The 25220-nt window shown below is 45.9% G+C and overlaps 1 protein-coding gene across 3 annotated transcripts; it reads left to right on the forward strand.

The window, feature by feature from the left end:
- The first annotated feature begins 2460 nt into the window (after positions 1-2460).
- On the forward strand, positions 2461-18837 carry PPP1R3B (protein phosphatase 1 regulatory subunit 3B). Of its 3 annotated transcripts, none has more exons than XM_030937887.1 (3): positions 2461-2722; positions 13666-16207; positions 18283-18837. In XM_030937887.1, exon 2 carries the CDS (start codon positions 13691-13693, stop codon positions 14546-14548), a length of 858 nt encoding a protein of 285 aa, XP_030793747.1. In that variant the 5' UTR covers positions 2461-2722; positions 13666-13690; the 3' UTR covers positions 14549-16207; positions 18283-18837. The 3 variants fall into 3 exon arrangements, with proteins under 3 accessions (XP_030793747.1, XP_030793746.1, XP_030793748.1); XM_030937886.1 differs by lacking the exon at positions 2461-2722 and adding an exon at positions 3340-3488; XM_030937888.1 differs by lacking the exon at positions 2461-2722 and adding an exon at positions 3340-3488 and having other exon boundaries at positions 13666-15704.
- Positions 18838-25220: the final 6383 nt, after the last annotated feature.

Below are 25220 nucleotides of genomic sequence, written 5' to 3' on the forward strand. Positions count from 1 at the left end.
AATTTTGTAATCATTTTCATTCAACGAGAAGCATGTTAGAACTCAAAAAAAAAAAAAAAAAAAAAAAAAAAAAAAAAAGATTTCTCTTCCAAAATCTCCGATGAGAATAGGACTAGGTTTGAGCTGTTTTTGAAATGCATTAAGTTGAGAAGGAGGTAAAACAAATGCAATCCTTTTTCAAACTTCCTGGATGAGCAGAAAGCTGATGTGAACACATGTATAAAGGAACATTGTTTAATATTTAAGCCAGAAAGAGAACCTAACTTTTAATCAGCAGAGTAGAAATTCTTTGGGTACTTACTGAACTCTGTGTCTCTGCCAATTCCTGCCATGTTCCCTGACATGACCCTTTAACTCTAACTCCTCCTCCAGGATCCCAGTGGTCACATCTATAGGATCATCCTCTGGTCATCCTCATTCCCCACCCACTCTGCTTCTAAACACACAGGGTCTTCCTCTTAACTCTCCTAAACACAGAGACTTACCTTAACATACATTTATCCCAAATCAATATTTTTTAGCCTATGAGCTTCTCAGGGGTAAAATTATATTTCACCTATTTTTCCATGTTCAGCATCCAGGCTTAAGGAGGTTCCTTAGTAATACGTTGTTGAATAAATGAATGGAGAGGACTGAAGTAGCCATACATGAGCCTAAATGCAAGGAAAAAGATGGACAGTGCTACCACTAATAGCCATGAAAAAGAACAGTTTATGGAAGAAGAATAATTTGCTATGCTTAGCCACTGCTGTTTCCTGGTTTCGTTTTTTTTTTTTTTTTTTTTTTTTTTTTTGCTTGGGGGAGGAGGGTTATTAAATAAAATTAAAGCTGAAACCCAATGTCAGATATAATAGAAAGAACTTGGTGTGACTGATGCACTAAGCATTGAAATTTTCCATTTTCACTTTCCCTCTTTGTTGACATAAAATGAGAGGGTGAGGCAAGATCGTGTCTGAGGGTGGGTCCAGCTCTCAGGTTGTGGAGCTCTGGACTGCTGGGTCTCCTGCTGAAGCTGTCCTCTGAGCTTGCATCTCAGCTCTATGCTGAGGGCAAAGATGCCACCCTCCCAGCTACTAAGTCTGTGGTGTGCCACAACTAAGTTTAACCCCTCTCTCCTGGTCTGAAATAGTCATCTAAACCACAGGGGAAATTATTGACCACGGTTTCCTAGATCTATGTAAGAAAAATCCTTCCAAACCCTAAAGCTACAAAGCTGTATTTACCCATCCCAACTCTTTCCCAGTGTGATTCGCATTACCCTTTGCCTGCAGAGGTTTTGCAATACCTGTTGGCTCTTCATCTTTGCCTACTCCTCCGGCATGCTCACTACACCTGAGAAACTTAGCTAGTACTTGGCTTAACAATCTTCAACCTATTCATCACCTAACAAGAGAGGGTTTAAAGTTGGCAGAGGGAATATTGCACAGAAGCGCTATTTGCCAACCACCTACCAATAGCTGATTTCACAGGTGGTCCCTTATCAGATCTGCCCATCGGAAAAGAAGGAAGAATATTAATGATCACCCTTCAGACACCACAACTCCCTCCGGGGAAGCTCTCTGCAGAGCTAAAGGCTTGTTTTGGATTATTGTCACCGATTACTGTTTTACGCTTGCATTCCTAGTAAAATTGGAAGCTGAGCCTATATCCCTTAGAGCAGAAATTCCCAAATTCCATATTCAACATAATGAGTTTTCCGAAAGCTAAATATATCCAATGGGAAAGACTGGCCTTTACATCCTTCCTGCATTTCGTTGTTATTGCCATTAAAGAGTACTTTTAAAAATAAAAATAAAAGAATAGTAACAGAAGACGGTAGGGTTTATTTTCATGTCTTTCTTGGCAGTTTAAAAAGTTGGCAATCCTGTATCAATTTCTAATTTTTTTTCTAAAACTTTACTGGTCATTAAAATTAGAAAACTGGTAGCCTTATGCCTAAAGTGGCTAGTTCAGATCAAGTTACATGTAAACTGAAGAAAGGAAGAGCCTGTGATTCAAACTCTTTAAGATCATCATTTTTTTTCTTTTTCTAAGATCATTTTCTATAGATCTCAAGGTGCATAATATGTATCACGGAGGCCCTGTAGATTTAGGTCGTGATTATAACAGATTCAAGTCAGGAAATTTCTTCTAAAGTATACCTACCTGTGAAACCCTCCATATCTGGGGCGCTCTGTGCCACGGGTGTCAGACTTTTGCAAACGCCCTGTCATTCTAACGGGACGTTCTCCTGTAGGAAGTTGCCCCTGCCCCCTGGCGCCCGTTCTGGGGCTTCTGATGAAACGGTGGCCCACCACCCCCTTCCCAGACCCTGGCCCGCAGCCGCATCACTCCGGGCGCGCTGCCGATCACGTGGCGAAGTGGCGCGCCCAGGCACCATGGCTGCGCGCCCATTGGTCGGCGGCTGGGGTCCCGGGCGTGCCCATTGGCTGCGGGGGGCGTTCACGTGGAAGGGGGCCTGGGATGGAACCCGGGGTCCCGAGAGGTGGCCGGAAAGTTAAAGGGGGCAGCGCGGCCGCGGGGAGCTCGAGTCCTGGGTGACTGCTGGAGGGAGGAGGTGAGCGCGCAGCCCTAGCGCACTGACGGACGTGGCCGCCGGCGGGGGGCGCGAACCCGAGCCCGGAGCCGAGCTCGTGCCGTCGCGGCCGCTGTCCCTGTTCCCCCAGTGCGGATGCTGCCGTGGGCTGGCGCGTCTGCCCACGGGACTTATGAGCTGAACCCGGTACGTACCTCCCCAAGCCTCGAGTCCGAGGGAAGGGCCGGGGACAAGGCGAGGGCGTGCAGCGGGGACCCGTTTGGGTTCCTGTCACCTACATGTTCACAGTGCGACTTGCACTGGCACACTGGGGCTGGAACACTCTAGGGAGCTGGCCCCAGGGAGCTGTTGCTTCATCGTGGATAGGGCGATCCAGGGACTGCAGCTGGTCCACGTGCTCCACCGCGCTGCTGGGCCCGGCTGCGACCGTGACCCGGGAGCTGCGGCTGCGGCGCCTGATCCCTTTGCCACCTGTTGTTCTGGCTTCGAACCTAGCACAAGTTCCCAGCCCCGGGTCCTGACAGGTCTGGAGACGTCTCCAAAGTTGGGTAGTGGGGTTTGGAGATTAAAGACAAGCTGCTTCGTCTCTCTCCGGGCCTTGGTTTCCCTATAAAACGCGAGGAAATACAGTTGGTAGGCTCTCAGGCCACCGAGGGCGACAGGACCTAGGACGATCCCGGTCCCGGGCTGGCGGAGGCCAGGCGGCCGCGCGGGGGTGCTGGTGTCGCGCTGCTTGCTCCGGCCGGGGTTGCCCCGCTGCCGGCCCCGCCCGGGTGCGATAACGGGCTCCTCCTTCTCGTCGTCTTCCTCCCCCCGCCTACATCTCCGGGAACCCAGCCCAGGCCCTGCCTCCCGGACACACCGACGCTCACGTAGTCGCCCTTGCCACAACCCTGCGGGCTCTCCGATGCGGCGAGCGAGCTGGGGAGGGGGCTTCTCTGCGGCCCAAAAGGTGGGTGCCGCGCGAGGCCGAGGAAGCTTGTAGGGAGGTTGGGGCGGAGTGCAGCCCTGGCCGAGCTGGACGGAGGGGACAGGGTCGGAGAATAACTGGTGGGATCCTCCAGCCTGGAGAGCACTGGCCTGTTCCTGCCTCCCTTTGGAATCCAAAAAAAGGGGTGTGGAAGGCACAGTAGCTGCAAAAGAGGGAGTGGGGGCCGGTAATGACGTACTGGAATATTTGGGGCCTGTCAGAGCATTGTTTTCTGAAAAAGAGGAGAAAACAGAGGAAAGACTGGACTTGGGATCTTGGAGACTTGGAAGGTGTTGGAACCTGTGGTCTGAGTGGCAGGGCCTGCCTGGGAGACCCAGAGTGCAGCAGAAGAGACAATTAGGGCTTTGGGCTGGGAGGAAGAGGAGAAGAGGAGGAAATGGTTCCTTGGGCAGAGTTGTCCAGGAGCCAAAACTAAAGTGAAGACAGCTGGAGGACTTACCACAAAAGTACAGTTGAGGTATTTAGGGAAAAAAGTTAGTGGGAAGAGAAGCGGCACCAGGCGTGGGTCGCAACATACAATGTCAGGGCCAGCAGGGACCTTGGAGGGGGACCTCAAGCCCACAGCCGCTGAGTGACTCGCTCCAGCAGCAAAACAAGGTGCGGGCATTCTTAGCCTAGTGCCCTGTTTTCCCTCCTACGTTTTCAGACGGCAGGGGCTGTGTCATTTGAACTTGCCTCTTTCCTAGAATATGCAACCTCATTCACAAATATCAAGATTCTTTGGATGATGGGGACAGGATCAAGGGGTACAAGTAGCCTTTAAGGCTGTGAATAGGGCCCTATGGTCTGAATACAAGGGGGAAAGACGTGCACTCTCTTTAGGCTGGATCAGTGAAACCTTTTGGAAGGGAACACAGAATTAATTGTTGGAGGGAGGTAGATGGCCATGGCTTTAAAAATGAAAATTATAACCTGGTCGTGAATGTTTACTGAATGCAGTTTGGCAGCTTTCAGTGTTCCTGGTGGGTTCCTTGTGCATCTTATTTTTTGTTTCTTTATTTGTTTTTGTTTATTTATTATTTTGGTGGGGGGACGGAGTCTTGCTCTGTCGCTCAGGCTGGAGTGCAGTGTCGCGATCTCGGCTCACTGCAAGCTCCGCCTCCTGGGTTTGCGCCATTCTCCTGCCTCAGCCTCCCGAGTAGCTGGGACTACAGGCTCCCGCCACCTTGCCCGGCTAATTTTTTTTTTTTTTTTTTTTTTTTTTTTGTATTTTAGTAGACACGAGGTTTCACCGTGTTAGCCAGGATGGTCTGGATCTCCTGACCTGGTAATCCGCCTGCCTCGGCCTCCCAAAGTGCTGGGATTACAGGTGTGAGCCACCGCGCCCGGCCTTTTTTTTTTTTTTTTTTTTTTTTTTGTCTTTTCTTCTCAAAAAAGAGAGAGAGAGAATTAGAGAGAGAGAGAGAGAGAATGAGAGAATGGAGGGGATAAAGTCGTGGCCCTGATACATAAAAGGTTTCCTCCCTATGAAAGGTACAGCCAGAAAGTCAGTAGCCCAGCTGCCTGAAACCGTGAAGGTCATGGGGTTATTTTCTGTGTGCGGGTCTGTAGTTATCACCATGGCTGTCTCACCTTGGCCAGCTGTCTTGAGAAGGTGTGTTGTCATGAGTGGAACAGAGAAAGCATTTATGCAAACCTAACTCCATGATCTGTTAGGGTTTGCCCTGGCTTAGCCATGAACACCGAAATCTACCCTCAAGCATGGCCCAGTCCCTCACCAGGGACACTGATCCCTGAGCTCTGAGGCATCTCTATGGAAGCAAGTGTTTGAGAATTCATACCTACCTGGGAGCAGCACTCATACACTCGTGTTCCTATCCTGCAACTGATATCACATCCTGAATCCCGCTCTCATGGTTCAAATGTATGTCCATAACTTCCGGTTCTTCTGCTTTCCCCTGGCCAACGTTGGTGACTCATACTCCCTGGCCTGGGAAAAGGACAGAGCTGGAGTAGCCAAAGAGTCTCTCAGGAGAGGAGGCTGGGCTGCAGCCTGGTGCATCCTGTGTTGGAACCGATCATTTTCATGTCATTTGTAAAAGAAGCACCTGTCCAGGTGCCTTCTTTTCAGGAACTTAATATTACCTTGCACATCTCAGTTGCTAGGAGTACTTCTGAATGGCGGCAGCCATCCCTGTCACAGGCTGCTGGGGTGTTCCTGAGCAGGTCAGGAAAGCCTACACCAAACCAGCATTTTGGTGTGCTGATTCTTGGAGAATGACCAGGTAAATAAAAGCTGGAAGCTATCTGTGGGATAGGCCAGGTGACTGACAGTCGAGTCATACCCCAGATTGAGGTCACACAGGTTAATGTCCTCACCTGCAGTTATGGTGACACACAAACAGAGTGAAGGGATTCTAGACTGGGGTTGCTTGTGCAATGTCCCTGGGGTAGTAGTCCTGCAGGTAATCTCGGGCCATCATAACCTTACTTTTGCCTTTCATGGAAGAATCTTGCAATAGCAATTTGACTCCTGCAAGTGCGGGCAGCATTGTTTAATTAGCTCTGGCTCTGACTGGAGCCTGGCCTCTCCAAGCTGGACTTCTGCTTATTCTTACAGTTTGGTGATAAAAGGGATCTCAGGGGCAAATTTATGCCATGGGTTGAAACAGTGAAACTCTACCAAGGTCTTCAGCTAAGTCTCTTAAGCCTGCGGGATTAGAACTTGGGACATTGGCTCTAGTGTGCTGTAAGTGTGTATATTCTTTGATCCTTTTGCTTTGGAATTCTGTTTGCACAATATCTTGAGAGTTTCCAAGCCTTTTTCTAACATGCAGGAAAGCATGTAGGAGGTTGGTTTGCAGGCTTGTTGGAGGTGCAAAGAGAACTTGCAGCTGACCTGTGCTGACTCAGGTGAGGAGGAAGCTGTGAAGAGGAACCCCACCTCCCTCAGTTTCACACCCAGATTTTTCAGGATGGGTAGAGTGGGGGTCACTGGGATGTCAGATATAGCCATTTGTTTGGTCTTTATACTTACTTAAAAATGAGGCTGGGTGTGGTGGCTCATGCCTATAATCCCAGCACTGTGGGAGGCCGAGGCGAGCAGATCATGAGGTCAGGAGTTCGAGACCAGGCTGACATGGTGAAACCCCTTCTCTACTAAAAATACAAAAATTAGCTGGGGGTGGTGGGACGTGCCTGTAATCCCAGCTACTTGGGAGGCTGAGGCAGCAGAATCACTTAAACCCGGAAGGCAGAGGTTGCTGTGAGCTGAGATCGCACCAGGGCACTCCAGTCTGGGCAACAGAACAAGACTTCGTCTCAAAAATAAATAAATAGGCCGGGCGCGGTGGCTCAAGCCTGTAATCCCAGCACTTTGGGAGGCCGAGACGGGCGGATCACAAGGTCAGGAGATCGAGACCACCCTGGCTAATACGGTGAAACCCCCGTCTCTACTAAAGAATACAAAAAACTAAGGCCGGGTGCGGTGGCTCAAGCCTGTAATCCCAGCACTTTGGGAGGCCGAGACGGGTGGATCACGAGGTCAGGAGATCGAGACCATCCTGGCTAGCCCGGTGAAACCCCGTCTCTACTAAAAAATACAAAAAACTAGCCGGGCGAGGTGGCGGGCGCCTGTAGTCCCAGCTACTCGGGTGGCTGAGGCAGGAGAATGGCGTGAACCCGGGAGGCGGAGCTTGCAGTGAGCTGAGATCCGGCCACAGCACTCCAGCCTGGGTGACAGAGTGAGACTCCGTCTCAAAAAAAAAAAAAAAGAATACAAAAAACTAGCCTGGGCGACGAGGAGGGCGCCTGTAGTCCCAGCTACTTGGAAGGCAGAGGCAGGAGAATGGTGTAAACCCGGGAGGCGGAGCTTGCAGTGAGCTGAGATCCGGCCACCGCACTCCAGCCTGGGCGACAGAGCCAGACTCCATCTCAAAATAAATAAATAAATAAATAAATAAATAAATAAATAAATAAATAAATACTAAAAATGAGACAAAACAAAACAAAAACACTACCTGTGTTAAAGTTAGAGCTGAGGGTATAATTCCAACACAGTTTGCAAAGGACAAGAATAACTAAAATTTAGATATTTTGTTAAGTATAGGATTTTTTTTTTCACATTGAACCTGTTAGTCAATCCACTGAACCTCTGCAAACCTACCTTGCCTAATTCAGTCAGAACTTTCCTTTCCAGAACAGTTACGTGGTATAAGAACAGATAATTGAAAGCAAATTTGCCCTAAACATTTTCACTAGATTGATTTTATTAGAGGGGAAACTGAGACAGATATCCTTTAAAATGAATAAGTACCTGCATTCTGGCCATAAGTTATTGTTTTATTTGGTTCTGAATATGTGTATTTCTCCGACTGACCATCTGTAAGTGCTTCTTGCATCCCAGGGAAGTGCTGTACTTTTGAAAAAATGGGGTCAAATCTGATACGTGTTTGTCCTGTCACCCTTTTCCTTTACATGTTTGGTTAATCATAGTCAGAGGGTGAAAATGAGAGATTATTTATGGAACTGAACCAGTGGTCCCAGCTCTTTACAGAGGACACTTGGCATGTTGCCTGTCACTTCTTGGGGTGGCCATGGTTGCTCGAGAGTGAGCTCCCCACACGTTATCACACACCTACACCTGTGCCATAAGGAGGGGGATACATTGAGAGGAAATAGGTTTGGGGACTCATCCCGATCCTGTGTTCTGTGATTCTCAGACTTGAGATTTTAATCCTAGTTTTGTCACTCATTTCCTTAATTTAGTCCATTGAAACTGTCAAATCAAAATATAAATTTGCCATGATAATCAGAATGATAAAAAGTGCTCAGACTTTGGGAGGCTGAAGCGGGAGGATTGCTTGAGCTCAGGAGTTTGAGACCAACCTGGGCAACATGGTGAAACCCTGCCTCTATAAAAATTGAAAAATTAGCTGGGCATGGAGGTGTACACCTTTAGTTCCAGCTACTTTGGAGGCTGAGGCGGGAGGATCGCTTGGGCCCAGGAGTTTGAGGTTCCGGTGAGCTATGATTGCACCACTGCACTCCAGCCTGGGCAACACAGCAAGATCCTGTCTCACAAAAAAAAGTGCTCAGCTTTAGTGAGGCAATAGTGTTGGGATAGGTTTTTGGCATATCTTAAAATGTTTGAGGATTTTTTAGGTTCATTTTGTTCTGATGATAGACGCAATATTATTTTAGAAAATATAAGATAATATAAACTAGGAAACCAGAAATTCCTGAAATCTTGTCACCTAGGTATTCTGATTTTAAATATATCTCTAGTCTTTTTTCTCTGCATTTACATAATACAGTTGACCCTTGAACAACATGGGGTCTAGGGGAGCCTAGCCCCCACACAGTCAAAAATCCATATATAACTTTTGACTCCCCAAAACCTTCACTTCTAATAGCTTACTGTTGACCAGAGTCTTACCAATAACATCAAGAGTCGATTAACACGTATTTTGTATTTTATATGTAACGTATATTGTATTCTTATAGTAAAGTAAGCTAAAAGAAAGAAAATGTTAAGAAAATCAAAGAAAAGAGAAAGTATATTTACTATTCATGAAGTGGACGTGGGTCATCATAAAGGTCTTCATTCTCATCCTCTTCACATTGAATAGGCTGAGGAGGAGGAGGAAGAGGAGGAGAAGGGGTTGATCTTTGCTGTCTCAGGAGCGGCAGAGGGAGAAGAAAATCTGAGCATAGGCCGCGTGTGGTGGCTCATGCCTGTAATCCCAGCACTTCGAGAGGCTGAGGCAGGTGGATCACGAGGTTAGGAGATCAAGACCATCCTGGCTAACACAGTGAAACCCTGTCTCTACTAAAAAATACAAAAAGTAGCCAGGCGAGGTGGCGGGCGCCTGTAGTCCCAGCTACTCGGGAGGCTGAGGCAGGAGGATGGCGTAAACCCGGGAGGCGGAGCTTGCAGTGAGCCGAGATCTGGCCACTGCACTCCAGCCTGGGCGACAGAGCGAGACTCCATCTCAAAAAAAAAAGAAAAAAAGAAAATCGGAGCATAAGTGGACCTGCAAAGTTCAAACTCATGTCATTGAAGGGTCAAATGCATTTTTTCACCCCAAGTCTAGTTTCTACGTACAATTTTATCTTCTCTCTCTCTCTCTCTCTCTCTCTATATATATAGACATAAATGTAAGTATCATTTTTTCATTTCATTTAAATCTTTTTTAAAAATAATGGCTTTAATGATGATATAAAATTATATCACATGGGCTGGGCTTGGTGGCTCCTGCCTGCAATCCCAGCACTTTGGGAGGCCGAGGCGGTGGATCACCTGAGGTCAGGAGTTTGAGACCAGCTTGGCCAACATGGTGAAACCCTGTCTCTACTAAAAATACAAAAATTAGCTGGGCGTGGTGGCAGACTCCTGTAATCCCAGCTACTCGAAAGACTAAGGCAGGAGAATCACTTGAACCCAGGAGGTAGAGGTTGCAGTGAACCGAGATCCTGCCGTTGCACTCCAGCCTGGGCGACAGGAATGAAATTCTGTCTCAAAAAAGGAAAAAATAATAACAATAAAAATAAAAGTACATCACATGGATGTGGTACATTTGATTTAACCAGGTACCTGTTAATGGTCATCTAGGTTATTTTGTCATCTTTTTTCCGCCTATCATGTGGCATTGAACACTGTAGTACCTTCACCTCCGTGTGTTTTTAATTCTTAGGATAAATGTCTCTATGTGATGTTAGAATAGAAAATGATAAAAAAAAATTAGGTCGTGCCAATTTAGACTAATGAAAATATTTGCATTGGTTGGGCACAGTGGCTCATACCTGTAAATCCCAGCATTTTGGGAGGCCGAGATGGGAGCACTGCTTGAGTCCAGGAATTCAAGACTGGCCTGGGCAACACAGTGAGACCTCGTCTCTACAAAAAATGCTTTTTAAAAATTAGCCGGACATGGTGGCTTGTGCCTGTGGTCCTAGCTACTTGGGAGGCTGAGGTGGAAGGACCACTTGAGCCCAGGAGGTGGAGGCTGCCATAAGCCATGTTCATACCACTTCACTCCAGCCGAGGTGACAGAGTAAGACCCAATCTCAAAAGAAAAAAAAGAAAAAGCTTGCATTATCTTTTAAATTTTTTTCCTAATTCAATAAATAAAAAACATACATTGTTTCTCATCTACACTTCTTAAATTAATGATAAGGTTGAACATTTTGCATATTTATAGGCCACTTTAAAATTTTTTTTTCCTGAATTTTCTATTCACATTCTTTGCTTATTTTTCTATGTGGAATATTTGACTTTATTGCTTTGTAAGAACACTTTACATATTAAGGTATTAGCTCTGCTGCTATGCTTATTGTAAAATATTTTCACAGTTTGTCTTTAATCTTTTTTGTTTTACTTATCATTTTTACTTATAGAAAATATAGTTTTTGTTAACTCAGATTTTTCCTTGTTTATCATGATTCTATTTGCTTTTTATTCTTATAGAGCCAATTTTTTACTTGTGGAAAAAACACATATTCACCTATGTTAAAGGCTTAAAAATACTAAATTGCTGGTTGTTTTATTTTATTTATTTTTATTTTTTGAGACGGAGTCTTGCCCTGTCACCCAGGCTGGAGTATGTGATCTCTGCACACTGCAGCCTCTGCCTCCTGGGTTCAAGCAATTCTGCTGTCTCAGCCTCCAGAGCACCTGGGACTACAGGTGCACGCCACCATGCCCGGTAAATTTTTGTAATTTTAGTAGAGATGGGGTTTCACCATATTGGTCAGGCTGGTCTCGAACTCCTGACCTCAGATGATCCACCTGCCCGGCCCCCCAACGTGCTGGGATTACAGGTGTGAGCCCCCGCCCCTGGCCTGCTGATTCTTTTTAAAAGAACGGTATCCTGACATTAAAAACCTACCATAATGGCCGGGCGCGGTGGCTCAAGCCTGTAATCCCAGCACTTTGGGAGGCCGAGACGGGCGGATCACGAGGTCAGGAGATCGAGACCATCCTGGCTAACACGGTGAAACCCCGTCTCTACTAAAAACTACAAAAAACTAGCCGGGCGAGGTGGCGGCGCCTGTAGTCCCAGCTACCTGGGAGGCTGAGGCAGGAGAATGGCGTGAACCCGGGAGGCGGAGCTTGCAGTGAGCTGAGATCCGGCCACAGCACTCCAGCCTGGGTGACAGAGCGAGACTCCGTCTCAAAAAAAAAAATTAAAATAAAATAAAATAAAATAAAAATAAAAACCTACCATAAGCTTAATGAAAGCAGGTTTGTGTCTGTCTTCACTATTGAATCCCAGTGTCTTGCTCGATGCCTGGCATATAGGAAACACCCAATCTATATTTGTGGGATGAGTCCATTTCATTTTATCAGATTACAGCAAATATAAAGTCACAATGAGATGTCACGTTACACCCGTCAGGATGGCTGTTTTCAAAAAGACCAAAGAAAGTAAGCATTGGCAAAGACGTGGAGAAAAGGGAACCCTTGTCTCCTGTTGGTGGGAATGTAAATTAGTACAGCCATTATGGAAAATAGTAGGGAGGCTCCTCAAAAAACCATAACTAGAACTACTCTATGACCCGGCAATCCTACTACAGGACATATATCCAAAGGAATTGAAGTCAGTGTATCAGAGAGTTATCTGTACTTTTATGTTCATTGTAGCATTATTCACCAAGCCAAGATAAGGAACCAACCTAAGTGCCCATCATTAGATGAGTGAATAAAGAAAACGTGGCATGTAAACACAGTGGAATACTATTCCACCTGAAAAAAGAAGGAAATCCTATCATTTGTGCCAACATAGATGAAACTGGAGGATGTTAAGCGAATACGTCAGACACAGAATGACAAATACAGCATGATCTCACTTACATGTTGATTCTGAAAAAGTCAAACTCATAGAACCAGAGAGTACAATGGTGGCTACCAGAGGCTGGGGGTGGAGGGACTGGAGAGGTATCCTGTGGTCAAAGGATACAAAATTTCAGGTAGACAGGGAGGAATACATTCAAGAGTACAATATGGTGCCTATACTTAGTAATGATATGTTATATACTTGAACATTGCTGAGAGTGGATTGTAAGTGTTCTCACTGCAAAAAAAAGTGTGATATAATGCATGTTAAATAGCTCAATTTAGCCATTCCACAACGTATACGTATATGGAAACATGTTGTACACCATAAGAATATACAATTTTTACCTCTCAATTAATAAAGTGTGGGCAGAGAGGCTCACACCTGTCATCCCAGCACTTTGGGAGGCCAAGGCAGGAGGATGGATTGAGCCAGGAGTGCGAGACCAGCCTGGGCAACATAGTGAGACCTGTCTCTACAAAAAAATTTTTTTTTTTTTTTTGAGACGGAGTCTTGCTCTGTCGGCCAGGCTGGAGTGCAGTGGCTGGATCTCAGCTCACTGCAAGCTCCACCTCGCGGGTTCCCGCCATTCTCCTGCCTCAGCCTCCCCAGTAGCTGGGACTACAGGCGCCACCACCTCGCCCGGCTAATTGTTTGTATTTTTAGTAGAGACGGGGTTTCACCGTGTTAGCCAGGATGGTCTCGATTTCCTGACCTCGTGATCCACCCGTCTCGGCCTCCCAAAGTGCTGGGATTACAGGCTTGAGCCACCACGCCCGGCCCAAAATTTTTTTAAAATTAGCCAAGCGTGGTGACTTGCGCCTGTGGTCCCACTTACTTGGGAGGCTGAGGTGGGAGGATCATTTGAGCCTGGGAGGTCGAGGCTGCAGTGAGCTGTGATCACGCCACTGTGCTCCAGCCTGGGCGACAGAGCGAGACCCTGTCTCTAAAAATACGTAAATAAATAGTGTCTATCTGTGGAAGACACCTTTTGAGTCATATAGGTTTGGGAAATCTTAAAACAGTATATGGCCTTTTAATTATCCTCTGTGGCACATTAGCCAACAGAAGGCCCCAAGAAATGCTGACCAAAAAACCTGTGCATTTAGTTTTAAAACTGGTGGGTTTCTTACTCTTTTGTTTGTTTTAACCTTGAAACCCACCCCCCAACTCGTACCCCCCCACAGCATAATCTTCCCTCAAACTCGTGTTGTGCTGGACCACACCAGAGTTAATCCTGACCTGTAGCCATGTGGGCAGAGATAAAAGGAAATATTGTTTGCCAGTCCCTGCTGGAATGATGCCTTTACACACCTGTCTGATCTGATCGCTCTGCTGTTTTCTTTCTTCTCCCTTTCCAGGGTTCTAGCCTATTCATCTAGCCCCATGATGGCTGTGGACATCGAGTACAGATACAACTGCATGGCTCCTTCCTTGCGCGGAGAGAGGTTTGCCTTTAAGATCTCAGCAAAGCCCAGCAAACCACTGAGGCCTTGTATTCAGCTGAGCAGCAAGAATGAAGCCAGTGGAATGGTGGCCCCGGCTGTCCAGGAGAAGAAGGTGAAAAAGCGGGTGTCCTTCGCAGACAACCAAGGGCTGGCCTTGACAATGGTCAAAGTGTTCTCAGAATTCGATGACCCGCTAGATATCCCATTCAACATCACCGAGCTCCTAGACAGCATTGTGAGCTTGACGACAGCAGAGAGCGAGAGTTTTGTTCTGGATTTTTCCCAGCCCTCTGCAGATTACTTAGATTTTAGAAATCGACTTCAGGCTGACCACGTCTGCCTTGAGAACTGTGTGCTCAAGGACAGGGCCATTGCAGGCACTGTGAAGGTTCAGAACCTTGCATTTGAGAAGACCGTGAAAATAAGGATGACGTTTGACACCTGGAAGAGCTACACAGACTTTCCTTGTCAGTACGTGAAGGACACTTACGCTGGTTCAGACAGGGACACGTTCTCCTTCGATATCAGCTTGCCCGAGAAGATACAGTCTTATGAAAGAATGGAGTTTGCTGTGTACTACGAGTGCAATGGACAGACGCACTGGGACAGCAACAGAGGCAAGAACTATAGGATCATCCAGGCTGAGTTAAAATCTACCCAGGGAACGGCCAAGCCCCGCAATGGACCGGATTTGGGAATATCCTTTGACCAGTTTGGAAGCCCTCGGTGTTCCTCTGGTCTGTTTCCAGAGTGGCCAAGTTACTTCGGATACGAAAAGCGAGGGCCCTACTACTAGTGACTGCGGGTGACAGGGCGTGGCAGAGCTGCCGCAGACAAGCCTAGCTCTGCTCACTGTGCAGTGGAGATGGAAGGCCAGGGAGGAGCAAAGTGGAACTTCCATGAGGCCCAGTTTGGGAAACTAAAAGGATCCTCTTCACTTCTTTCTTAAACCAGCAAATCCAGCCAGGTTCAGATTACACAATTGGTGTCTCACTCAGAGAAGCGCTGGTGGCTGGCACGCTTTGGCACTGGGGCAGCCATGAGAGTCTGCGCAGGTCTGTGTTGGAAAGGGTATGGATGGGAACCAAGCCTGTGCCAGTGCTGATGAAGCTGTAGGAGCTGATGAAGCTGCAGGAGCTGATGAAGCTGGAAGGATCTCTCCTCTGCTCTCCACTCAGAGGTGGGACATCAGTCGCCAAAAGCCGCTCAGCCCCAGCCACCTCGCGTCGGACCCTCACTGTTCGTCGTGTTCATCTTTGGGTGCTCTCTGCCAGCCAGGCCTTTCCTGCAAGCTGCTGCTTCCTCGTCCACGTGTATCTCTGTGCTGTGACACACTGACCTGACGCACATTTCCAATGCAGCTGCAGAAGAGAAATGGGATTGGCTCTTGTTTTCTGAAAGTTCATCTTTTGCATTTTATGTTTTTCCACAATTGATCTGACATTCAGGAAAAGATATTAAGGGCAAAATAGTTGGTGATTGAGACAGGCATTTTCCTTCCTGCTCTTCTTGACCCCACAGATATATTCCAGCGGAGAGCAACACACCAGTCATCGAAACCCACTGGCTCCTGTGTGGTGGCACAGATTGCAGGGTTCTGACGAGGCAGGACAGTCATGAGTGGGGACATTTCCGTTTCTCCTCTTGCCTTCTAGGGGGAGCTTTCTAAGTCCCCACATTTACCCTGAATCACCGGAAAAATCTGATTTTTCCCTGGAAAGCTCAATGACAAGATTGGTTTTAACTTGCTTGGCTGGTTTCATTCTTTATGAAAGAATTTTGGATCTCCCTTCCTGAAGAGTCGTCTTTTCTGCTGTGTTTAGGACATTTGATTTGCAGATCCAATATCTCCTCAAAACCTTCAGAAAATGGTTTTATCTTGACTGTGATTTACAATATCTAGAACACTTTACCGGCACCCAGGGACATGGATTTGGGTGTTCTTATTTATGGTGTGTATGGAAAGGGATAGGGGAGAAAAACCTCACCAGAGTTCTTACAGGTTATTTTACATGTTTGCCAACTCTGAAATTGCAGAGATTCATTGTTCTCAACCATATTGGACTAAAGTCTGTTGGTTAGGGCTGTTGTAAAAGAGACCTCCAGGGCCGAGTGTGGTAGCTCATACCTGTAATCTCCGCACTTTGGGAGGCCGCGGCGGGCAGATCACCTGAGGTCAGGCATTCAAGACCAGCCTGGCCAACATGGTGCAACCCCATCTGTACTAAAAATACAAAATTTAGCTGAGTGTGATGGCAGGCGCCTGTCATCCGGCTACTCGGGAGGCTGAGGCAGGAGAATCACTTGAACCCGGGAGGTGGAGGTTGCAGTGAGCCAAGATCATCATGTCACTGCATTCCAGCCTAAGCAACATAGTGAAACTGTGTCTCAAAAAAAAGAGAGACCTTTGGGACAATCATTATCAGATAGACCCCAAACCTGTGATTTTTCTTGGGTAAGATTGGTGTTTACTTAGGGGTGCTTTAAAAATATATTTTTACATGTATATTTGTAGGAAACTGTTTTTTTTTCTTTCTATTTTTGTTTTGGGAGTTTGGTTAAATGACTCTTTTATTTTCTGTTTTGCCTGATCTTACTAAAGTGAAGTTTTCCTAAGGCAAGCAAGAAGAGGAGTGGAAGCACAGTTGCCTGGATTTGGAGGCACAGCTGTTAGGCTTTGCAAGCTAAGAGTCTTGTGCTTGGGTTTTCCAGATTAATTTGAAAAGACCTCCCATTGGTGGCTTTGTACATAACCAACAGGCAGATATTGAGTGCCTTGGCTCCTAGAGTTTCGTGGTTGGGTTGGGTTGTTTTTGTTGCTGGTGGTGTTTTGTTTTTGTTTTCATTTTTGAAGTTTAAGATGCCTTGACTTTTTAAATACCCTTAAATGCTATTCAGTGTAATTCTTATTCCTAAAACTGGCTGTTCTTAGCCTGAATTCTAATGCTTTGTTTTTTTGTACCTCTCCCAGGTGGATAACACTCTAGGATTACATGATAATATAATTTTAGGGGAAATCACATTTTTACCTTACACTGTTACTGGGCAGAACCATGTTTTATGTAAACATACCAGATATCGGGTAACAGATAGTACTTTAAATATTGTAAATTTGGTGATCAGAACTATTAATAGCATAAATCGAACTCAAATGGAACAAAACTATTTCATGTAGGTCCTGAATTTTACTTTGCATTAAGAAGTGCCCTCCCCACAATGCAGGAAAGGCACAGAGTGCACTGGCATTGACATGTTACCCAACTACAGATCATTCTGTGTTCATAAGAAAAAGGCCTGCAGTAACTCTGTTTAATAAAGTCAGTTTAATTTTATCTAATAATGATCTTAAGACATTCCCATGTCAAAATTTGAAATATGAGAATTCAGTGATAACTATCTCTTCTAAAGCAGCCATAAACCCTCCCCACTACCTGTCTTTCTCCCAGCTCACCCTGGCTTTTTTTGCTGGGGGCGCTGGTTGCAAGACCCCAGCCAGCACACCTGGGATGCTCATCCCACCGCACAGTTCAGAAGGCAAGTCCTCACCTGCTCGCAGAGACCCTTCTTCTTCAATAAAAGACTCTACTTGCCTGACTTTCCTCATCAGGGCTGTCATTCAGTGATGTATGGGGGTCTGAAAAATACTGCCTTCTATCTGGCTTCTGTTTACCACTCGCTCCCCTGCTACCCTCCTGCCACAAACAGTCTTTTTCCTTTTGGCCCAGTTCTGTCCCGTGAAATTCTCAGATGGCCTCAGGAGCTGCACTGATGGCTTCTCTCCTTGTTTGATAGCTCTTCATCAGTAGATAAGCCTACACACTTCAGAGGGTGACAGGTTCCTTAGCTGGAGACTTCATTGCAGCCTAACTTGTAGATTTGCCTTCAGACAGCTCTTGGTTACGGTAACAAGTGACCGTCGAGTTCCAGAATCTTTCCCAGGTTGCCCCAGAAAGACCAGCCACCTGTCACAGGTGCAGCTGGCCGGGAACAGGGAAGCAACTTCATTTTTGTTTTATATTTACTCCCTCAAGTGCCCTGTGGAGCATTTGCCGGCTGGGTATGATAAATAAGCTGGACTATATAAAGATAATTAATAAATAAGCTTTCAGTATCTCTTGGAAGACATGAAGCATTTGAGTGGGTTTCTTTATTTAAAAAATTGTTGTTCTACTGGAGCTGGTGAGAAATAATGGAGCCGTGCAATTCTCCAGAAATTAGAACAATTTCAGAGTCAATGGTAGAATTTAATTTACCTCTAAGATTTCATTTTAATGGTGGTAAAATACGATACATTTTTAGAAGATGTCAACTTGGAACTGTTAGGAGATTGCTTTGTGGTTTTGATCTTTTCAAACCATTTTCTTTCTGAAAAAAGGCTTTAGTTGTAGTCACATGGACATGAAGTGGGCCATATATGCTTACCAATCAAGAAAGTGTTCATCTTTTTGGAACTGCGCATTTTCTGGATCTTCCCTCTCGATGGAGAGTGGATGAAAACCTTAGTTGCCTTTCATTTGTTTCCTCTTCTAGAATTTCTCACCTGAATGTAGTCCTGGGAGAGTCCCGATCACGTCTCTCCTGACATGTTCACTGAAATTGGAGACAAGAAGTTACGTGGATAATGGGATCCTGCAGGGTCACACGAAGACAATTTGGCAGCTTATCTTAATTTCCTGCAGTGAGACAACACATCTGGAACTGGGAAGGACAGCTGTTGTTACGGGCAGTTTTTCCTGGTCATGGCTGTAAAGCTCTGCAACCCACGTTGTAAAGCTGTGAATGTTTTCAGTCTTGTTGACGAGTTTTTAGAGACTGCTGGACCTCTGAGGGCTTTGAGAGCACAGCTGTGAGGATGTTTCACTTTTACTTCAATGCAAATGTAGAACCAAGGACTCATCTTCATTTTATACCTAAAAGTGCCTTGTCAAGAAATTTCTGCATGTTTTAAAAGATAAATATTTTTGTACACAAAGTTCAAGGGGAAATGCACTTTAAAAATCCCACGAATGGATGTTTTTTGTGTGGTATGAGAGGTTTGTTTGTATCTCAAGAGCAAAAATGTAATAAAGGAAGACAAAACAAAACTGAAACTGTCCTTCTATTCTTAGAGCCAGAGTAAGTGGAGAAATATTTCAAATCGATATGTTTCCACATAACGATCTTAGGTTTCCAAAGAAAAAGCTCACAGTCAATGGCTGAGTTAAAGGTGCAAGGCAGAGAGGAGATAATTGCTTTTTTTAGTTGTCACATCTTAGCTGAGAAGGTAAGTTTTAGGGAAGAGATACAGGAGCTACTGTTACTCTGCACCCATTTTTAATCACCCTACGTCACAGGCATTCTTACCCTGTCATTTGCACTTGAAGTCCAGTGCAGACAGATGTATTCAAACAAAAGCAGGAAAACTGTAAGTGGCTATTACAGCTTTTAACTGCTTGAGCAAACAAACTGTAACCAGCAAAACAAAACAGCCCCGATAGGTAGTGGATATTCACCCAAAGTGAGACGTGAGATTTCCAGAGCTGCTTTTTTCCAAAGTTCAAGACAAGATGCAGGCAGAGTGGGCTGGGAAATTGCATCTCGAAGTTCCATGTCAACAAGTCCTCTGCCACCCTGGGGAAGTGGGCGGTGGCTCTAGTGGAAAGGCAGAGTGTATTAAAGTTTAGCAGCTAGTGTGCAGACACAAAAAGTGAGCTCCATACGTCACTTTCTCCAGATTTTTACACTCTGCCCACAATTTGCCTTCATACGCAGTTTTAATAATCATTACCTAATCGTAAGTTGTGAGACCAACACCTCAGGGATGTCTGGAATAAAAACAACATAAGAAAAAAACACTTTTCTAGAGCAATGTCCCCAGAATGGCAAATGTCCACCTCTGAGTAATTCAATTGAACATTTACCGCTCGGCTTCCATATATGAAGCAGTGCCAGGTGCTTTTTCCCCAACTCCCACAAAGGACATTCGCATGTTCTGAGTAACGCCTCTGGTGAGCATGGACAGCCACTGGAAGGTATTGGAATTCAGGAAGTCTGGCTTCCAATCCAAGCTCTGCCACCGGCCTCTTCGGCCTCCCATCTCCTGTCAGTGGCTCTACTGAAGAGGCCCTGAGCATGTCTAGTAGGAATAAGGTAACCAGGGGCTCTAGCAGTGCTCTGAATGCTTTTGAGAGTCAGCCAACATGTTCATTTTTAAGAGGTTCCTAAATATAGACTCTCATAAGAAGCACCTTGTACACTATTCGTGTCCTCTCCCGGAATCACGCGAGTGAATCACGTTCCAGACACTTGCTTGGACTTCATCACATCCTCAGTGACTGGGCTGGAAGAAGTGTCACAGAGCTCTCTTTTTATGGGTGAAGAGAGGAAGGTGGCTGGGCACAGTGAGCTGGGCTGACATCTGCAATCCCAGCACCTTGGGAGGATTGCTTGAGACTAGGAGTTTGAGACCAGCCTGGGCAACATAGTGAGACCCCATCTCTACAAAAAAAAAAAATTAATAGCTGGGTGTGGTACCGTGTCTATATACCAGCTATTCAGGGGGCTGAGGCAGGAAGATGACTTGAATTAGGAGTTCGAGGCTTCAGTGAGCTGTGATTGTACCACTGCTCTCTAGCCTGGGCAACAGCATGAGACTGTCTCAAAAAAAAAAAAAAAAAAGAGAGAGAAAGAGGGAGGGAGAGACAAAGGCCCTGAGTGAGCTTCTTCGAGTCCAGAGCCCATCAATGACTGAGCCAGGAGAATGACACAGGTCCTTTGTCCAAGAACTGTCCCTGTGAACCAGAAACAATCTCAGAGCTGAGAGGCCACGATGGCGATTCTCAAAAGTTGTCCCTCATGCTGGAGAGATACAGTTCCCAGGAGAGGAGTGAACAAAATCATTTTTATACAGGAAAAGGCACATCCCTCCCAAGGGCTTCCTCAGTATGTACCAGGACCACAGACCGCATCGAAGTATGAAAATTAGAATGAAATGATGTGGGTCTCTGAGGGCCCGATTAAACCTCAGGCTAAATTGGTGGAAGGAAACCACCAAGGAGCCGTAGCTAGTGGGGCATTCCAGGAGAGAGGCAGAATTCTTGGCGGCAGCGTTCCCTTCCACCAGAATAGAAGCCCTCTGCGGCAGGGAAAGGCTTTAAACCTCATTCCTTCTTATCACCTTCCCTTGGAGGAGAAGAGAGGGAATCTCAACAGATGCCTTTTGCTTTCTGCATGGGATTCTCTGGTACGTGACATGCTTGCATTGATGTTCATTCCACAAACACTGCTTTGCCTCTCCAGCACTGGGCGGCCCGGCGTTGGGCCTTGGATTTGGCAAAGGTAGGATGAGGATGCAGAATCGTCAACATTCTTTGGGGCCAAAGACATCAATAATGATCCAAGATCCCAGCCTTCTACCCAAAGCTACCAGATCAAGTGGCCAGGCTGGGGGTCAGCAACCTTTTCCTGTAAAGCACCAGGTAGTGAATATTTTAGGTGTTGTGGGCCACATGTGGTCTCTGTCACATATTTATTTTTATTTAAATGCCCTTTAAAAATGTAAACACCATTCTTAGCTCGTGGGTCATACTAAAGCAGGGCCTGGGCAGACTTTGTCCCTCAGGCCGTGGTTCGCCAACCCCAAGCAAGAGTCACATAGGAAGAGAATTGAGAGCTGACTTGCTGAAGTCTTGAGTCCGTAGGTTATTTTCAATGGCTTTCTTTCTTTTCTTTTTAAGATCATATAATTTATGATCTAATCTGGGACGCTTTCGAGAATGAATAAGGATCCTTTGAGTTAGCTGGAAGCTCACCAGTGTATACTAGGAACACCTTGGGCAAGACCGACGGCACGACTGCTGTCCGAGCTCACCTTTCCTGGTCCTTTGGGATCTTCTCAGACCTCTAGAGAGCTCGGGGAGCCCAGGCAGGTTCTGTGCTGGGAATCGGTTCTGGCTGGATTGTGCTTTTTTTGGATGGGTTATCATGGAGTGGTGATTTAGTCTGTGGTTTAGATGTGTTTGTATTGGTTGGCTTTTCTTTCCTAATTGTAGTGCTGGTGGCCAAAAGCCCTCTGGAAATTTCAGCCAATTCACTCTTAACAGTAGCTTCTTTAGGAGGAAAGGGGGGATTCACGCTTTGGGCTTATTTCCTACCAGTGCTTTTCCCCCACTTCTCCCCCATGCTCAACAAATCGAGACTGGCCAAGCTCCCGAGGAAGCTGCTCGTTGTGGACAGAAACATTGAGACTGGATCTTGCAGTATTCCAAAACCCAAGTCCCCAGAAAGTAACATCAAAGCGCTCCTAGGAATTTAACTGACTCCAGGATCTCAGCTCCTCTTTCTCTAGCCCAGCAAGTTCAAGAGGCCTTAATTAAGCACCGCAGGAGACCAAAGAGGTAGAAATTCATCTCCGAAGTGCTCTCCCTGGGCCCTGGCCCTGAAGTCCCCCATGCTTTCCTGGTGGCACCATGAGGGGCAGGCACACATGCTCTTCCCTTTAATCTCTGTTGCCTCCTCCGGCTGGTATTTACCGTTACTCCCATGCTGAAGCTGGGTCTGTAATGCCGAGGATCCTAACATTAGTGCTGAGGGGTCTTGGAAAGGTTTCAGGAAGCCCCCACATATCAAAGGGGAGCTCTTCACCACCAAAGGAGGGTTAGTTTTCCAGCATCCATCCAAACACCACACATCACCACTTGCACTGCTAGAGCTGATGAGGAAGAAAAACCAGTCACTGCTTCAGCTGGGCTCCCTTCCAGAGTCACCACGTGGATTGCCTTCTGGTCAACATCTTGGTCTCATCTGAACGTGGAATAAGGCAGGTGAAATTTCACTCATTTTATTATTATCACACCATTTTATTACAAATTATTATATTATTAATTCTTCATCATTAGTCAATTTATTGAACCTATTACTGAAAGATTTCTCCAATTTTTTTTTTCATGTAGAGTCTTGCTGTGTCACCCAGGCTGGAGTGCAGTGGCACAATCTTGGCTCGCTGCACCTGCCACCTCCCATCTCCCAAATATTTTCATAAGATCTTTTTGAACACTGCTTTGCACATTTGCTCATGCAACTAAGTATTTGTTCACACAAATTTTCCAGGGGCTTTTCTCATCGATTGATCAATCACCTGACCACCTTGGGCTCTCATCGCTTCTGTTAGTCACACACTATATCACACACACAGACTTTGAAAACAAACATTTTTCAAACAGTATTTTCTCCAGAAAAAAGTCCCTCTCACTCTGGTTGATTTTCCTGCTTTGAAATAGCATGGCTTTGCCCCAGGGCTTCTGTAAGGCAGGACACACCCTGTCCTCCCTGGGCAAGCAACACTGAATCAATGACATTCTGCTGTCAGTGGCAGAAGCCAGAGAGACAGTGATGGGGGCACTCATTCCAGCCCTCCAGGACACCGGTCCCACCTCATCTCAGCCTCTGCACTCCCTCCCCAGACAGGGAGTGCAGAGGCCCAGGTCTCCAGCTGCAACCTCAGTTCTGTGCAGTTGAACTCAGACAACTGCTGGTGGTTTTCTGACATTTTATGAAGCAGTGGAATCTGTTCTAAAACCAAATCCAATGTGAAGCCATGGACAAGTAGGTAGAAAACAGGCTGCCCAAGATAGAAACTGCACCCATTCCCCCTCCCTGAAGCATCTCCTGAGAGCCCCAGGGCCCCAGAAATATGGCTGCAAACCCTTTCCTTCCAACACAGGAATTCCACTCTCCTGCCTCCTAGGCTGATGAATGTGGTTGAAGGATATTCTATAGAAAAAGGCAAAAGCAAGTGAACGAGCAAAACCTCCATGGGAAGGAAATACAGCTGTGGACCCCGAAGTAAATGCGGGCTCTGGTTGTGTTTTCCTTCTGTTCTCAAGGATAATTATCATGTCCTTTCACACACGAAAAAAATACTGGCTTGTTCACACAGAACCACGCTTGAGCTGCCTATTATACATATGTGATTTATATTTACATTCATATATTAAACCGCTTGACAGAGCAACGTCTATTCCACACTAATAATAACACATACAACAAAATTGTTGAATGCCTTCATGGGCAAGGGTATGACTGGGACTGAGTACTCTACGGCAACGTAGAAAGAGAAGGCATGTCATTGTCACCAAGCCATTCAGAATCCTCCAATAGTTATTTTAGTCTTTGCCCAAATTATACATTTTTTACTCCATTTGCTTGCATCTAAGACCAGAGAGTCCTCACGTTTCCTTTTCAAAATTTGAACTGTTGTTTTGAAATAATGGTAGATTCGCATGCAGTTGTAAGAAACAAGACAGAGAGGTTCCATGGAACATTGACTCAGTTTCCCCCATTGGTAACATCTGGCAAAACTAGAATACAGTATCACAACTATGACAGTGATGTTAATCCAGTCAGGATATAATTTTTACCTTTTTTTTTTGAGAGAGAGAGGGTCTTGCTGTCACCCAGGCTGGAGTGTAGTGATGCAATCATGGCTCACTGCAGCCTTAACCTCCCGGGCCCAGGCAATCCTCCCACCTCAGCCTACCAAGATGCTGGGGCCCCAAGTGTGTGCCACCATGCCTGGCTAATGTTTTGTATTTTGTTTTTTTAACATAAATGGGATTTTGCCACATTACCCAGGCTGGTCTCAAACTCCGGGACTCAAGCGACCCTCCTGCCCCAGCCTCCCAAAGTGCTAGGATTACAGGCATGAGCCACTGCTCCCAGCCCCAGTCAGGACATAGAACCACAAGGATCTTTCATGTCCTTTATAACCACAGCTCCTCCCCACTGCCTGGCTTTTCTCCTCCCCCACGCCACTCCCACCATGGTCCTTGACCCCTGGCAACCATGAATCTGTTCTCCATTTCTTTAATTTTGTCAGTTCAAGAATGTTATGTAAGTGGAATCCTACAGGTAAACTTTGAGGATTGACTTTCCCCGCAGCTTATTTCCGTGGAGATTCATCCAAGTTGGTCCATGTATCAACAATTTGTTCCTTTTCATTGCTGAGGACTATTCCATAGTACAGATTAATAATATATTGATAAGCGTTTGAGTTGTGTCTAGTTTGGGTTTATTATGAATAAAGCTATTATGAACATTCATGTACAGGTGTTTGTGCAAATACACATTCTCATTTCTCTGGGATGGATGCCCAAGAGTGACATTTTTGGGTCATATGGCAGTCTCATGTTTAGTTTTATAAGAAACTACCAAACTGTTTTCTGGAGTGGCTATAACATTTTACAATGCCAGCAGTAATGTATCCAGTTTCTCTGCATCCTCGTCAGCTTTTTGTGTTGTCACTGTTTTTATTTATTTACTTAGAGACAGAGTCTCACTATGTTGTCCAGGCTGAACTTGAACTCCTGGGCTCACACAATCTTATAGGTAAGCACCACCACACCTGACCACTGTTGTCACTACTCTTTATTTTAGCAATTCTGAAAGGCGTGTAGTAACATCTCATTGTGGTTTTAATTTACATTATTACC

This window comes from Rhinopithecus roxellana, chromosome 9 (genome assembly GCF_007565055.1).
Source record: "Rhinopithecus roxellana isolate Shanxi Qingling chromosome 9, ASM756505v1, whole genome shotgun sequence".
In the NCBI taxonomy this organism is placed as follows: domain Eukaryota; kingdom Metazoa; phylum Chordata; class Mammalia; order Primates; family Cercopithecidae; genus Rhinopithecus; species Rhinopithecus roxellana.

Excerpts from the sequence above, each read along its gene's own strand:
- PPP1R3B (XM_030937887.1), top strand. The coding sequence starts at position 13,691 with ATGATGGCTGTGGACATCGAGTACAGATACAACTGCATGGCTCCTTCC.